We start from the raw sequence: 17041 nt of genomic DNA on the forward strand, positions 1-17041 counted from the left end.
ATGAGAAAAAGACATGAAACATAATCAGGAAGCTCTACCCAAAAGAAACCTCCAATCTCTCAACCTTGGGTTTCTCCTCTGGCAATAAGGGAGCTGATAGCTGTTCCCCTGCGTTACAGTTTACAAAATACGTTCATACTTTTTCCTTAATTGTTCTCCATGTTATCTTGCAAGGTAGGGATTTCACTCATAAGGAAATAGACTAAAATGTTAAGCTACTAAAATGAGATTCAACAGATGGTGGAGCCATGGACTTGAACTAGGCAGGACCATCTCCAAATCTCCCACCATGATGCAAAAGGCAATTACCATCCTATAGTAATCACCAGCATTCTGTGATTATGAGCATTATGTAAAGTCTCTCCTGCATGTACTTACTATAATAAATGTAAATCAGGCAAAAGCAGTTGTCACTCAAAAGAGTTAATTAATCTGTTGTGAACTACAAGAAAATAATCCAGACATGTCTTTTCAAAGTCAAAACTCATGTGATCAAATGAAAGTTCTAGAGCATTCTCTGCTTTCCATATATATGTATTGATGGTGTTAAATGTCTGCAAGTTAATAAAAGAAAGTCTTTCTTTGAAACAGTCCATCTTAACAACTGCTGTGACATCAGCTTGCTATGATATTTAATGAAAAATTATCTTTGTGGTTTGTTTGCCATTTTTGATATAACCTGAGTGTCTCCTAACTTACTGTTTTTCTTACCTCTCTGGATAGATACATATTTATCTGTGATGCTTATAGATTCCCACTCTTTCTGGAGGTATTTGAGAAACATGAAGGATACAGCAAAAGAGAATCAAGAAATCTTCCTATTGCAGCCTTTGAAGACTGCTACACAGTGGTGTAGGAAACAGGGGAACTGAGGGATTTGAGGGAGCCTTCTATCACCCACACAGAGGTTTTACCCTGCTCACTATCGCAAAGCCTGTCCTCATTTTTGTCATCTTCGCTGCACTTAAGTGGCAGAAGGGCAGGGTCCTCTTCTCCCTTGCTTCTACAGGCTCCAGGTCTGTGGGTGCGGAGCAGCACCAGCGGCAGCAACAAAGTCTAGATGCTTCTCTGCCCAGGGAACAGCTCTGGCACTAAGCCAGAGGGCCATCTTCTCTGGGGGGAGGGATATGGGAGTAAGGGTGAGCAGGAAAAGTGAGGTCAGCTTTCAGAGCAGTCACCCATCTCTGCTGAGCTGGCCAGACTGTGAACTGCAGAATATTTACTGCCGGGAGATGTCCGTAACAGGAGCCATTCAGTCTAGCCAGACCCAGAGCCCCCCTTCTGGGGCATCAGGAAGACATAGTCATGACACGGGGACACTGGTTCACAGCCAGGCACCAAATCTCTTGATCCCAGAGAGATTTCCTCTGATCCCTTTAACTACTGCTCAGGGAAAATGCAGGAATTAGCCTGTTCTGAGTTGGAAAGAAGCAATCCAATTTACCCAGGGCAATCTCAAGTTGGTGGCTTATGGGAATCACCTTTGTATCTGGCTTTGGCCACATCAACCCACCTTGCCCCACGGGCTGAACTGTGAGCCCTTCTGCACGCTCTCAGAGCAGACTGGGCATCTATCTTGCACTCACCTCCCTGGCTTATAATGCCCCCTTCCGGGACTTCCCTGGTGGCGCAGTGGTTAAGAATCTGCCTGCCAATGCAGGGCACACGGGTTTGAGACCTGGCCCAGGAAGATCCCACCTGCCGCAGAGCAACTAAGCCCGTGCGCCACAACTACTGAGCCTGAGCTCTAGAGCCCGCGAGCCACAACTACTGAGCCCGAGCACCACAACTACTGAAGCCCGAGCGCCTAGAGCCCGTGCTCCACAACAAGAGAAGCCAACGCAATGAGAAGCCCACGCACCTCAACGAAGAGTAGCCCCCACTCACCGCAACTAGAGAAAGCCTGCGTGCAGCAACAAAGACCCAACGCAGCCAAAAATAAACTAAGTAAATTTATAAAAAGAAAACAGTGCACCTCCCCTAAGGGCCACAGGACAGGAGCCTGGGTTTCCAGACCATAGCAGCAGTCCCCAGCAACACATAGCAGAGTGTCTGGCACTTGGTAGAGCTTAATAAACATTTGTTATTGTACAGGAAATTCTTTTTCATCTGAGGTAGGGGGAAAAAAGGAGGAGCAGAAAGAATTATTGCACACATTTTTTAAGCTGAATCTTCAGCTCTCCCCCTTACACAAACTTTCCCCACACTTTGAATATTTTATATGAAAGCACCAGTTCCAAGTTCTTCTGTCCTCACTCATCAGTGCTGTGCAGCAGCTGAATCTTCTAACTAGCACCTGATACACGTTACAAGTGCTTTAGGGCGCTGGAAGGTGAAATGTGAGTTGTGTGTGTAACATGAGTATGTGGCTAGCACAGCCCAGGATGTGTAGAAAATATGACCTGGGTAGAGGATGTGCACCAGAGCATTTTATTTATAGTAGCAAAAACCTAAACTCTAATAATTGACGTTTGGTTATATAAATTAGGGCATACTCATATAATGGGTAGTATTTATATAATGGAATATTAGGCTACCATTAAAGATCATATTTTAGAAAAATAGATAATGGCATGGGAAAATGCACCTAGTATATTAAGTGAAAGCAGATCAGAGAACTGAACATAATCACAATTTTAGAAAGTGCATGTGTAGAAAATCCTGGGAAGGAAGTACACCCAAATGTTAGGTAGTCTATTTCTGGGTGATGTTGATTTTTAAAGGCCTACTTAAACTGTTTCATATTTTTTAAATTTTATTTTACAACAGACATGTATTCCTTTTTCATAATTTTCAGAATTGTCTATTTTTAAACTCCAAACCAAAAAAAAAAAGCATATTATTCAACAATGGAAAGAAGCTATTCTGTTCCTGCCCTATAGATGGCTATGTTCAAGCATTAGACTATGAAGCCCCACCCAGGGTGCAAGTGGTTCCTCATTATATTTATATCTACAACCCAGAAAATTCTATCCAAAGGTGAAGTGGCAGCCAGGCGCCCACAAGTCAAAAGAGGAGTCTTCTCCCTCGGTATGCCACATCTGAAAAGAAACCATATCTGCAAGATATGTTGACCAGAGATTGCTCTGGAGTAAGCTAAGAAAGCTGGAAGCAGGGCCTCCCTGGTGGCGCAGTGGTTGAGAGTCCGCCTGCCGATGCAGGGGATACGGGTTCGTGCCCCGGTCTGGGAGGATCCCATATGCCGCGGAGCGGCTGGGCCCGTGAGCCATGGCCGCTGGGCCTGCGCATCCGGAGCCTGTGCTCCGCAATGGGAGAGGCCACAACAGTGAGAGGCCCACATAACGCAAAAAGGAAAAAAAAAAAAAAAAAAAAAAAAAAGCTGGAAGCAGCCGTGGCAGGGAAGGCCATTCTCCTGGGCAGGGGAGAGCTGGTGTTGGTCTGGCACCAGCTCTGTGACCACAGGTAATTATTCTATTTCTCTAAGCATCCTGATCCCCATCGGTAAAAGAAAGATCTAACATCTGCCCTTCCGACCTCACAGGCCTACTGGGGGGTTAAACAAAATGATGTGTGCTCTGTATTTTATAAACTACAAAGCATCCAGGCAATGAAAAGTTTGATAGCCCAAGAACGCTAACTTCTTAAGATAATGATCCACACTCCTCACTTTCATTTCAAGATATCAAGAGAAAAAATCTATATTCCCCTCTACACTCTAGAAATTGCACAAGGAATTTTATCAGCCACACTTAACTCAATTTATGTTTCCCGGTACCCTTGCCCCATGAAACAAAAACTATGCTATGTGTTCACTCAGCGTGTTCCTTTTTTCTCCTCAGCATATGGACAGATCGGCCTGCCCAGACTCCCCTGAGAGAAGGTGCGACCTGGAGACTGAATTCTTGCCCCTTCCAGGCTGGGTCCCCACATGTCCCTGTGAGATCCTCCACTCTCTCTCTTCCTCCAGTTCCTGGCTGGTTGTACAAGGTCTGGTGGAAGACTCTGAGGCCTCTGGAAAAGGGTGACGTGCTAGATGAAGGAGGCTGAGTCCCGATATCAGAGTGGAAGGTGAAACAACCCACACAACAGGGACACAAGCGAGAAACAACTCGAGACCACTTGCCACCCCAATTACCTACCCCAGCTAATATACTCTACAACCTTGGTCACCTCTCCACCCCAGAACGACAGTCAGCACTTTCTGCTGCTTCCCACATGAGTGACTCTAGGGACATAGAGAACACATATAGTAAAGTCAACCCTCTTCCAACAGAAAACTCACACTAGCAAAATTAAGACAAATATTTTAGATTCCTTGGCAGATTTAAGACCTGCTCTCTTATTTCTATAGGGAAACCTGAAAGTACATGCTAATTTAAATAACTGAGAAGAGAAAGTAAGAAAAGGGGAACACACGGTTGGTCACCTAATCCCACAGTATTTAAGGTGGGTTGCAAATAGAAAAGGGTTAAGGTCTATCAAGTTGGGAGAGATTAGGAAGGGAGTCGACCTCTCCTTCAGAGGGTAGAGACAATGGAAACAGAGCGCTATCTTGGATCACTGGTTCCGCATATATTTTATCTCTATTTAGCATTGCTCAGTAGGGCTACATGGAAACATTAGGCTCTGAGTTGGGGAGTTCCCAGGAATACAAAGTAGAGACAGGAAGTGTTGCTCACTTCTCTGCTTTAACTGTAGCCAGCCCTGCCCTTTCTTGCTCGGAGACTACTTACCTGGTAGGGGTAGAGGGTGACCCCGTTGGTTCTCGACAGGGACCAGGTGCCATCCAGGTACTGGTGAGCCTGGATGGCCACTGAGTTGAGGATGTTCCCATTGCTGGGGCTGGTGGCCATCTGGAGGCTGACCTTGGCCTGGTGGGTTGGAGACCCACTCTTCTTCTCCGCCCCATTGCTGACCCCAAGGCTGTTGGGTTTGCTGCTATGCTTATTGGTGATGAAGGCTGTGTAGTTGGAGGAGGCATAGGAGGTGGGCACAAAGGCCCAATCCCTGGGCTGCTGGAGCCCTACCATGTGCCGGGACCCCACTGGAGTGGGGATGTTGGAGAGGGCTGGGGGTGAGCCAGGTGAGCCATCGAAGTGCTCACTGCCAGCCGCCTGTTCCAGGGTCAGCACCATCTGAATGGCCTCCTGCTTCAGCTGGTTCAGGTGTGTGGCACAAATGTCACAGCGGTTGTCCCTGTCATTCCATGCCTTCCGGATGGTGTTGGGGACCTGGAGCTTGTCGTGAATCACAGCCGAGAAAGCAGGGTCCTGGAGAACACACAAACAAAAAAATAAGGAGAGCCTATCAATCAAGGCTGGTAAGCGCAATTCAGATGCCTGGTTTCTGAGTTAAGCCCTAGATGTACCCAAAGAGTTTGACTGTTTGATTGACATCCAGCAGAAATGAGCAGCAAGACTGGCAGACGAGCCTCTAGTTGACAAACACATTTGACAAATGTAACATTGTTATAGTGGAGACTTTAAGGAATTAAAAAAAAAAAAAAAAAGCTTTCTAAGCATCCTCCTTACCAGGCCAGTCAAATAAGAACATTCCAGATTCTTCCCCTTGTGTCCACTAAAGAATTATAGCTATACCTGGATGCTCCTAAGGTGGTCATTAAGTAGACACAAATGGTCGTCCGGGCCTGGCAGGGGTGAGTGCAGTCACTCTGGACCAATGCGTTGTGGGCCCCCATGAACTACGGAAAGTTGGCAGCAGGTGGTGGTACTACTTGTGACCCAGAACAGAGATTCTATTCTAAGAAAATCCTAGCCTCATTAACACCATGTGCTAAGTGCCACTGGAAGAAAACCAAACTAAACAGATTCTGGACCAGAGATCTAGCCTCTCCAGCAGCCCAGCAAACCCCTACACATTCACTCTGTTTACCATTGGCTCCATGGCAGGCTGGCCATGCCTGTACCCATGTGTCTGATATCCTGATCCATCAAAAAAAAAGGTCTCCTTGATAAACAGTCCAAGATACTTTTCCCCAGAAACTTCATCTAAAACTATTAAAAACACTTTCGTTCAGAAGCCCTTATCTAAAAGAAATCAGAAAGTGAATTTAATGAGGATGATTTCTTTCATTTACTTTGCTTTAATTTTTATAGGAAAGCAAGACTGCACAGAGAAATAAGCAGTAGGTGTGTTAACTGGGTATCAAAATATTTGGCTTCTAGTTCTGGTTCTGCTACCAATTAGCTGTGTGACCTTGGACAACTTACTTAGCCTCACTGAACCTCTCATCTGTCACGCAAGGCCATGGCCCATCTTTATTGTAAGGTCCTTCCAACTCCATGACTCTGTGTAGGGAAAGGGAGACAGGAGAGGACAGTGTCTGCATATATGGACGGAGCCACTATGCTATTTTGGGGACCTGGTTGAACTTTTGAGATTCCACAATTGCTGCAGGTAATTGATGAGGCTTATCTCAAGACCTATTTTCCTTAGGACATTGGAAGAAAAGCTTCCCTTCAGAAATGTGCTGGAGCTTTTTTGGGGTGGAAACCCCATCAGGGCTGACTGGAGTTTGATGAGCTGTGGGTGGGAAGGGAGATCAGCGGTGGGAGGGTCACCCTTAATTACGATCCATCTTGATTATCGGCTCCAGCATTTTGTTTTCCCTGTTTAACTACCCTGAACAGCTCTTCAGCGTGCACTGATTAACTGATTAATAAATTAAGAGGCCTCTTTACACAGCAGCAGCGAGGAGTGACTCAGGAGGTAGAAACTCAAGACGGTCATAGAAAATGATGGGAAACAATAGGAGGTCAAGGGGGATCAAGTCTGGCTGACGAAGCAATGCAAACCACATGAGACCGGCTTGCGGCGCCCTCCTCAGTGAGAGCTGCTTTGTCCGGAGTCCCCGATCAAAACTTAGCATGTGTGGGACCCAAATGGGCCCCTTAGGGACCATTACCTCAGTTTCCAGATAAGGAAACAGCTCCAAAAGGGTTAAAAGCTTGGACTACAACCAGACTTCTTGACCTCTAGTCCATGATTTTCCACTTCAAGAGCCAAAGAGCCATATTCATCAATGGACTCATAAGTTTGCCCAGACTTAAGGCTCTTGCCACATTCATCTACGAAATGTTCATTTATTCAAAAGGAAGTATTTGGGCCCCCATATGTGTCAAGATATAGATTCTTGCTTTTTCACATAATGAGAATTTTCCCTTGTCAATATATGTCATTTGAAAATGTGATTTTTTTTAATGACCACATGGTATTTTATCCTGTAGCTGTTTTGTAAGTCATTTTTTAATTCCCAGGTCTACTACATAATTAGAGGCAGCATGAGAAATCAGAGACTTGCATTCAAAAGCAATCTGCCACCCATGGCTTATGCTTTTAAGGCACCAAACTATTTGGTCTCAAGAAACCTCAAATTAATTGCTGACTTAGAATATTTTGGTTAACCCAATCACCAGGAGGGAGCATCACAGTAAAAAAAAAAAGGCAGCAATAAGATCAGTCCTGGGGCTTCCCTGGTGGCACAGTGGTTGAGAGTCCACCTGCCAATGCAGGGGACGCGGGTTCGTGCCCCAGTCCGGGAAGATCCCACATGCCGTGGAGCGGCTGGGCCCGTGAGCCATGTCCGCTGAGCCTGCGTGTCCGGAGCCTGTGCTCCGCAACGGGAGAGGCCACAACAGTGAGAGGCCCGCGTACCGCAAAAAAATAAAAATAAAAAAAGATCAGTCCCATCCACACATCATAGTTTATTTTAGATCCTTGTAGAATCTAGATGTGACTCTTGACATCTGCAGCTGGAGCAGAAAAGATACATCCACTCCACAAAAACAGCCTGGTGCTGGGGACTCCTTTTCTCTCTTCTTCTTGGTTTTCACTGCTCTCCCTTGAAGCAGTTCCTTCCTCACTCAGCCTATGGCTATTTGCTGCTCGACTTGCCACAGCAATGCATGTTGGCCTCCAATGTGCCAGGCCGCGGATCTTGGGATGCACGAGAGCGGTTCCGGTTCTCTCTGAGTTCACCCTCCAGGGAACCCACTTGGCTCCTGGACTGCCAAATGCCATGCAGCCTTGCTGCCACCTCTAGTCTGGGACCAATCGGCACACACTCAGACCCATGGAGCCCAGCATTCCCCTCCCAGTTCCCGAGGGGTCTACAAAATCACCTTGAGCACCGGAGCTGAGCCCACCACCAGGATGGCCCCCCGACAGCCAGCAAGTGGCAGAGCCCAGAACCCACTGTTGTCTCATCCAGAGGAAGGAGGAGATTAATGCTTTAATGAGTCTTCAATTGCTGACAGATGTCAAAGAGGTGTTCCCTAAATTAAGCCACCCTTGATCTGAAACTTTATGTGAGTTCTTATCATCAAAAGGCCTCAGTAAGTCAAAAGATACACCGTATGGAAACTAAAATCCCTTTCAAGTGCTGGTCTACACAGTATAAATATTTTAGTGCAACTCAAAACTTCGAAGAGGAATGGTCAACAGACATAGCTTTCTGTAAGTGCTGGAACAAAGGGAATACTGCTTCAAGGGAGAGTAGTAATAAACAGGGAGAAAAGAAGGTTTCAGAATCATGGATGGCTCACACTTACTGAGCTTTCCTGACATGGACACAAGAAGAACTGTGGGAGTGCCCTCTGGTTTAGCTGGCACCAAAAGAAACCTGGACTCAGAGAAGGGATGAGTTAAGTGTGCAGTCTGGCATGCTACCTAGTTCATGGGCTTCAAACACATTCATATTGTCTAGTCCCGATTCATCTCGTGACTTCAGAAAATAGTCAAATGGGAATAACAGGAATCCATGAATGGCTAAACCTCTATTTTTGGAGTCATAATTTTTATTTCAGCACCTTTGAAAATGGGCTAACAGCACTTGGGCAACATTTTCATCCTAAACTTTCAATATAAGTGTTCTGTGCCCAAAAGATTCTCATCTTTCAAAAATAATACAAAGTTGTTATTATCCCACGTGTACCATGAAGAGGAATTCAAGAACACACTGAGGAAGCTGATAAAGGTTCTTAGAAGGAAGGTTAGGGATAAATGAAGTTAATGTGCAGACACCTAAATCTGCCCACTTAGTGACGGCTGCAAAAGAACAAAGAAAACTCCAGACAATGGTTTTCCAATCCCTTTAGTGCTCTTCCACTTCTTCTAGGGGCATTTCAGGAAACAGGTGTCCTGCCATGTCCCCTAGGGCTCTCGTAATCTAATGGCTCTCAAAGATTGACTCACATGTCTTCTGGCAGACTGCTCTAAGAGATCATGACTAAATCTCTCTTCCTCAGGCAAGGGCAACGGAACCCACGGCTTCCATAGCCATCTGTATCCCATTGACTGGGAATTCTCCATCTCCATCCATGCCTGGCCCTTCTCCTGAACTCTGAGCCTTACAGCCCCCTAGAAAACATCATCCAGATACTCTTCAAACTGACAATTCAAAATTAATTTTATTTTCCCCTAATCCTATTCTTATTCCAATAGTCACTATTGAAGTAAATAGTATTATTATCCACTCAGGCACCCAGGCTAGAAGTCTCCTCCTTTTCCCTCTAATCCAATCACCAAGTGTGGTTGATGGTCCTTCCTAAAAGCTCTTGAATTGTCCCTCTTCTCCATGCCCACTGCCATGAGGAAGCTTTCAGCGTTTCTCACATCATGGTTTCCCTGATTCTAGCCTTGACCTCAAAACTCTCCCTCCACACACACACACAAAAAAAGGATTTAACTAAAATGCAAATCTGATCATGTCATTATCCTGCTTTCCTGCACCTCTATTCTAAGAGCTATCTTCTTGTCTGTAGTCTTTATTTGTAGAACTATTTGTCTGTTAGACTGTCAGCACCCTAAGAGGAAATATTCTTTTCATCTTTAATTCCCCCAAGTCTAGAATAGTGTCTACTTCATAGTAAGGGCCCAAAAAATATTTATGAGATAAATAAGTGGAAAGAATTCAACCAAAGTTTTCCAACTGTATTTGTTCTGCCTGGCTAAAGAGCCCAGCGTGAGTCAACCATAATCTGGATATCCTCCTTTTATTTGAATCTTCCTTAAACTATTAAGATAGATTCTCTATTTGCTTGCCTCAATACACAATCTATTATTACTCTTTTTCCTAAGTTCCCAAGAAAACAATATTTATATGCAAAGAATTTTTTTTTAACCATCAGGCCAGCTCATCATCGGGAAACCAAGAGAAATTTACCTAAAGGAAAACTCCAGATTAAATACTACACACCTGGTCCAGCAGGGTTAGACACCCCCCCAGCAAGTAGGTAGCATGCTTATTTTCCAAGAGCCGGCAGCCAGCTTTCAACACGTGAGGCATGGCTGCTAATGAGGGTAGAGACTCTGGAACCCCAGCAAGAAAACAAGAACTACCGCCCAGGCAAACCAAGCTGTTTACTAGTGTCCTCACTGTTTTCTGTCCCACTTCATCCTCTGAGGGATGGGCTGTTTGGCAATAAACACTCATGCCACTTGCAAGGACAGGATTTTTTTTCCAGGTTATTTTAGCCAAAAGAGTACTTGGAGTGCATTTCTGCAAAGCCTCTGGGTCTGCGAGGAAAGCAACAGCTGGAGTCAGCGTCCAGCATGTGTTGTGCAAATTCCTGTTGATGTTTGCTCCTGGTTTATTATTCTAGAGGCCTCTAGTGACAAGCTTAACAAGATTTAAGCTGTTCTTCAAAGGCAGTTTCTTTCCACTTTGTTCCTAAACTTTCTTCTTCCATAAATGCTATCCCGTGAGGCCCAGAATGATGGCTAGAACTCCGAGAATGCAATGTTTTGTTCCCCACCGCGGGCAGTTTCCCAGAAGATCAAGGGAATTTACCCTCACACGCCTTGTAATCCTTCCACACGAGGGTCTGCACCCTCCGCCCCCTCCCCACCTCCTGCTGCATTCCCTATCCGTGTCCTTTCTTTCTCATGAATCTCAGCCTTCTTCCCAGCAGTTTTGTCCCCAAAGGCAGGTGTCAATATGAATGATCCTCTGTTTTTAATGGAAACTGCAAAATTGGAAGTTTGCAAAACAATAGGTAGCAAAGCTCAGGTGAATCCAACCCAAGAAAACAAATATTCTCATTCACAGTGAAACATTCAAATATTTGGATTCAAAGGTCTCTCAAAAGAACTGGGTTTGTTTCACCTTGGTAATTTCAGAAGAAGAAAAAACAAATTTCACTTAGCCACTGGCAGAAAGAAGACTTTAAAACCTGAAACTTAAGGATACCCCCAAAATGCCAACCAGTGGGTGTAACTTCTTCCTCAGGAAGATTTGGTTCCGCCGTGCTCATCAGCCCCTGAACTTGCATCTCACTGTCCACACGTGCTTGATGGGATGTGCAAGATCAAGGGGGGATGCAAAGGGTTGGGGAACCCAGAGCCTCTCACATGAGACTCTACTCACCCAGCCATCATACTGAATCTACCCAGCAGGAATTGACAAACATCAGTATCCTTTACTCCTGTTGTTCGGAGTTCCCAGACCCACAAACAAGGCATATGACAACCTGGGAGGGAAGCCGGGGAACAAATTAAGACTGTCACAAGCAATGACATCCCAACACTCTTTGCAGAGAAGAGTGACCACCCTCACGGGCTGCCATTCTCACTGACACACGGCGTAAACTCAAAATCCCTGAGTGCTTCACTCAGTTTCACACAGCAGGGCTCATTCTCCAAAGTTAGTGACACAGAGAAAGAGGGGCATGAAAAGAGTTGACCAGGGCTTCCCTGGTGGCGCAGTGGTTGAGAGTCCGCCTGTCGATGCAGGGGATGCAGGTTCGTGACCCGGTCTGGGAAGATCCCACATCCCGCGGAGCGGCTGGGCCCGTGAGCCACGGCCGCTGAGCCTGCGTGTCCGGAGCCTGTGCTCTGCAACGGGAGAGGCCACAACAGTGAGGCCCGCATACCGCAAAAAAAAAAAAAAAAAAAGAGGTGACCAGGTGTGTTACAATTAGAGCTTGCTCCCGTGAGGCCTGAGACAGCCCAAACAACCAGCACTGTAGTGACAGCAGCTGGGTCAGGCCCTGGAATCACAGGTGGCCCACAGACCGGCTCCATGAACGTGAAACTTCCTTCTGGCCTTCCAGGCCTCATCCGAACCCCAGGCTTGTCATCACTATTGGACACAAGCACTGATCCTTAGCGTGTAAAAAAAGAATGAATGTAAAAGATGCTGGATAATGAGCTCAGAGAGAGGCCAAAAAAAAAAAAAAAATGTCAAAGGAAGAAATGTTAAATGTCAGACCAAAGCTGTTCTACATGAGAAACCAAATTAACCTGGACCATAGTGACTGTGCACAGCCTAAGCAATCCTGCCCTGGGTTACAAGCTGAGAGATGCGGGGCCCATTAGAGACGCACGTGCACTTCAGTTTGAATGATTCTCTTCAGCACGGGAGGCTGCTGGGAGCGCCAGATGCAGGCAGGATGCAATTAATAGGGCTGCTTGCTGCAACATGTGAAAAAGTGTTGCAGATGATAAGACTTATCTGCTTCAAAAGAAAAGGGAGGTTTTTAATTGGAACTTAATGTGATTAAGAAAAGTTCATGAATTACTCAAAAGAATAGGTGAGGTATTTCTCATAATGACCAGAGAAATTTTTCTGTCTATGTCTCTCATCTTTTCCAACTGGATGGCACAGACAATGTCTCGATTCTTTTGAAAACGTTTGGTAGAGAGGATGGACGGTTCGAGACAGGGCTCCATCACTTAGTAGCTGTGTGACCTATCCAGGCTTCAGTCTCCTTAAATGTAAAAATGGGAAATGATAAGAGTCCCTATTTTATTGAGTAATGTAAGGATTATATATGCAACATGTTTAGCACAGTCCTGGTCCTTGGGAATGCTCAATAATGGTGGTGATTATTTTCAGTGTTTCACTTCTCAGTGTCTAAAGCAGTACCATGTTTATATCAGTTCGGTACTTCAGATGACGGTGACGATGAGAACAACAATGATCTGGGGCTTACTTATATCCAGGAGGATTTAGCAAGCACTTTTGGAATTAAGAGGTGTGGGGATGGTAAAGAGAACTTGCGATCTTCAGCTAACCACCTCTTACATTAGAGGAAGTCAGGTCTTTTTGAAAGAAACCAAAATAGGAGTGGGTCCCTGGAAGTCCTGAGCTGATATCCCTGAGCAGGGACTGGATGACTCCCAGCCTTCTCTCCTAAGAGGTGAAATAATCCAAGAGTCATTCATTTCCATGGAACTGAGACTATGATGCCTCTCGCTGAAAAGTATTCCTCATTTCTCCCTCAGGAGTGGGTGATGCTACAAAGCGGGTGCTGATTGTTCAAGCCGGATCACAGAGCCATCAACTGGCCAATGTCTCCAAGGAGTTGCCAGACTCCACCCAGGAGATGGAGAAAGAGAAAGAGAAAGAGGATTTCACATTGGCAAACCTATCTTCAAACCTGAAAATCTTGCTCTCCAGTCTACCTCTCGGCCCTGGGGGAAAAGGATCCATTCAAAAATAGTTTAAGAACTTAGGATGGGAGAGTAGACTCATAACACCTACTTAAAATGTTTTCCTTAACTTTAAAGTTCATGTTCAACATGACACAAAAATAATGTGCTGTACTTTACAAATATGAAGAACTAATCATGACTCTAGTATGACATGATAAAATTTTACCTTTAAATTATTAAAGTCTATCTAGATTAGATGTATTTTTTATGTGTGGGCTATAATGTACCATCAGGTGGCAAATGGATTTATTTTTGATCTGTAAGTAGTTGTATTAGTATAAGGTTACTAAGGAATCTGTTAATTATCTAATTATGTAATTGCCTAATGTTTCTTTTTTCTTTAATTGATTTTGTATGCATGAAACACTGCAGAAATTTACTTGGCTATGTTTCCTTGGACTTACTACAAAAAGATAAAGTACCTAAAATTTGATGTTGTTGCTGGTGTTTCTAAAAGATGAAGTTTTAGCAGATAAACTCTGTTTTGACCATAAACTACAAATTTAAACACTTCTGCTGGTCCCCCTGTGACCTAACCCTTGCAACCCAGTATTTTGGGCCCCATGTGATTTACTTCAAGCTGTCTTGTCAGACATCTCTCTCCGGTTCCCCGTGTGACCCTGCAGGACAGGTAGGGTGGGTTTCCCTCTGTCCCATAGAAGCCCCTGCATTTCCCTGCCTCTGTGCCTTTGATTACGTTCCTGCCCTGATGATAATTCCCACCCTGCCTGTAAAACACAAGAAAATTTGGGGGGGGCAGGTAATAGATATGTTCACTGCTGTGGTGATGGTTTCATGGGTCTATACATATGACCAAACATATTAAATTGTACACTTCAGATGCGTACCATTTACTAAATGTCAATCATATACCCATTAAGCTGAAAAGAAATCTTGTTTTTCCATCATAAGGCCCAACTTGTCCATGAAGTCTGACTCCCAGAAGGCGCTTCCATCACACTTCTCTGGTCTGAGTGATTCACGTCACTTAGCAAACACTTCCTTGTTAGTTAGAGTTGTACATGCTCTATCTCCACCATCATGGTAAATTCCTAGGGGGCAGAAACCATACCATAATTTCAACAGTAATGATAACTTCTCTGCTTGCCCCCCTGGAGTCTACTCAAGACAGCAGCCAGGGTGATCCTTGTAAGTCTTAAATCTGATCCTGGCGTTCCTTGGCTACAAATCCTCCCACATCCCCACCCAACTTCCATCAGAGTCAAGGCAAAGTCTCTGCACTGGGCACTGCAGGACCTGGCCTCCTGTTCCCTCTCCGACCTCCGTTCCTGCCCCTGCTCCCTGACTCACTCTGCTCCAGCCACAAGAGCCTGAGCTGGTCCTTGATCACACAGGGAATGTTCACTGTCACCTCAGTGACTCTGTACTTCTTTTTCCTTCTGCATGGAAAACTTGCCCCTACACATACGTGCCTGACTGTCTCTTACCACCTTCATGGTGGTCAAATCTCACCTTGTAAATGAGGCCTTCCTGACCACCTAATTACAGCTGCAAGCCACCCCCAGCATTCCCTGACCCTCTGCTCTGCCTTCTCTCTACGTGATCTATAGTTAGAAAGTCTGTTCACTGTCTCCCCTACAAAATATAAACTGAATGAGAGCAGGGACTTTTGTCTATTTTATTCACGGCTGACTCCCTAATGCCTAGAGCAATGCTTGAAGCAGAGTAGGCACTCAGAAAGTATTTGTTGAATGAGTGAGTGAGCGAGTCTCTTTTCAGTGTAAGGGGTTCCCACATCTATTAGCTTCATCTTTCTTACGGATTATCACTTTTTGCTTTGTGCTAAAGTCTTTTTTTTTTTCCTTATACTTTTTCATGCTAGATTTTAGCGTCCTCAGAGGACTGGGAACATTTATTGTGTCTGACATCCCTCTGGGGCCTTGCTTCTCAAGGTGTTGCCTCCAGACCCCACCCCATACCCATACCCCTGCCCCTGCACTTGGGAAGTTCAGAACAAGTCAGATCCCAGGCCCCCTCCCAGATCCTCTGGATCAGAATCTCTGGGGAGTGGAGCTCTGGGTGCATTTTAACAAGCCTCCCGGGTGATTCAGTGGTTCAGTGTCACAGAGGAAGAGACAGGGAGGGAGAAGAAGGAAGAGGTACCTCTCCCTTTCAAGTATCTAAGCCTAGCTGTGGCCTTTGAAGAGCAGCTGACCATTTCCTGCAGAGCTCTCCATGCCAGCCAATGGATTGCAACGCCTCCGAAAACCTCAGGCCTCCGCTTTTTCTAGACAATAATTCAAGACAATGATAAATGGCTCTTGGGACATAGCCCAAGACTACAGATATAAGCAAATGTCTTTTCACCAAATTCTCTCCCTAATCCAGTGGTTTCAACCCCTGGTGATTTTGACCCTTAGGAGACATTTGGAAATACCTGGGGACATTTTTCATTGTCACAACTGGAAGGGGGCTACTGACATCTGGTAGGTAGAGGCCAAGGATACTGCTAAATGTCTTACATTGCATAGGAAAAAACTCCCATGACAAAGAATGATCGAGGCCCAAACGTCAGTTGTGCCGAGGTTGAAACCCTGGCCTGAGCCCTCTCCCTGCTTCTTTCTCACACGCTTTCCTAGGAATCTCTATGCAGGACCACGAGGAGGGTGTTCTAAATCCAGAAGCTAATCTGGGCTCTCATCTACCTCGTTTTCTCTTAAGTGTGGAGACGCTAAACTCTAAAAAGCACAGGCTCTATGCTGACTCTTGGGTGGTGGCCGACAAGCGGGCCAGCACAGTGTATGTGGGTGGGCGAACCCAGGGCGGGCACTGGCCCCAGGCTTTTAAACCCCTCACTCTGCCGCCCCCAGCCTCGGGCCTCCCTCGTATCTGGATCGCATGCCCTTGCCCTTCCTGGTACGACAGGCACTGCTGGCAGGGCCACTCGCTGTTTCCAAGAGTGTGGTGGGAAAGGCTGACGTGAGCCCCAAGGTCCTGCCCACATGAGACCGTAAATCCGGTCGGGGTTCAGGCAGCTGCAGCGGAGCCCAGTCACACCTGGCTCTGCCGTCTGCCTGGGTTTGAGAGGGTGCTGCTGAGGTTGCTAGGACTACGAAATCCCTTCAAGCCGCTGGCCAGATTTCACATCATGGTAACTTTGCAGTTTCCCTCTTGGAGAAAGAAAACCAATGCCATGACAAGAAAAAGTCACCTCTGAGATGTAATTTGGTGCAATTATAGAGAAGACCAGGGATTTCTTTGTTCCTGTGAAAACCACATTTATTATGTAGCACAGACGATGTGCCAGGTTCCATGCCGGTTGGGTTTGGTGAGGGAAGTCACAGAGGCTTTGGCCATAAGTGCCCCCAGCTGGAGGAGACTCCGAGAGGATGAGGACCCGACGGGACATTTCTGTTTCCACTCATGATACATTAGAGATGACATCACACACCCTTGGCAGGGGGAGTACTGGAAACATCTAACAGATCAACAACTTCCAAGACCTAGTTATAAGATCTGGGCTTGGAGGCCTAGAACTTAACCATCTATCATTAGACATTTGTTTCCTTGTTCAGGGTGGAATAGATTAATCACAGAATAGTCAACAATACCTCTTACCCTTCTTTCTTCCATAATGATCTTCAGTGAGACAGTCTGAACTGAA

General features: G+C 45.6%; 1 protein-coding gene across 1 annotated transcript in view; it reads right to left on the reverse strand.

Moving 5' to 3' along the window:
• The window catches only part of KIF26B (kinesin family member 26B), a 480495-nt gene that overhangs the window by 294855 nt on the left and 168599 nt on the right, over positions 1-17041 (reverse strand). The window contains exon 3 of the mRNA XM_060088379.1: positions 4695-5231. Coding sequence (XP_059944362.1) covers positions 4695-5231 — 537 coding nt within the window. The remainder of the gene's footprint in view (positions 1-4694; positions 5232-17041) is intronic.

The sequence above is a fragment of the Mesoplodon densirostris genome, chromosome 2 (assembly GCF_025265405.1).
Source record: "Mesoplodon densirostris isolate mMesDen1 chromosome 2, mMesDen1 primary haplotype, whole genome shotgun sequence".
Lineage (NCBI taxonomy): Eukaryota > Metazoa > Chordata > Mammalia > Artiodactyla > Ziphiidae > Mesoplodon > Mesoplodon densirostris.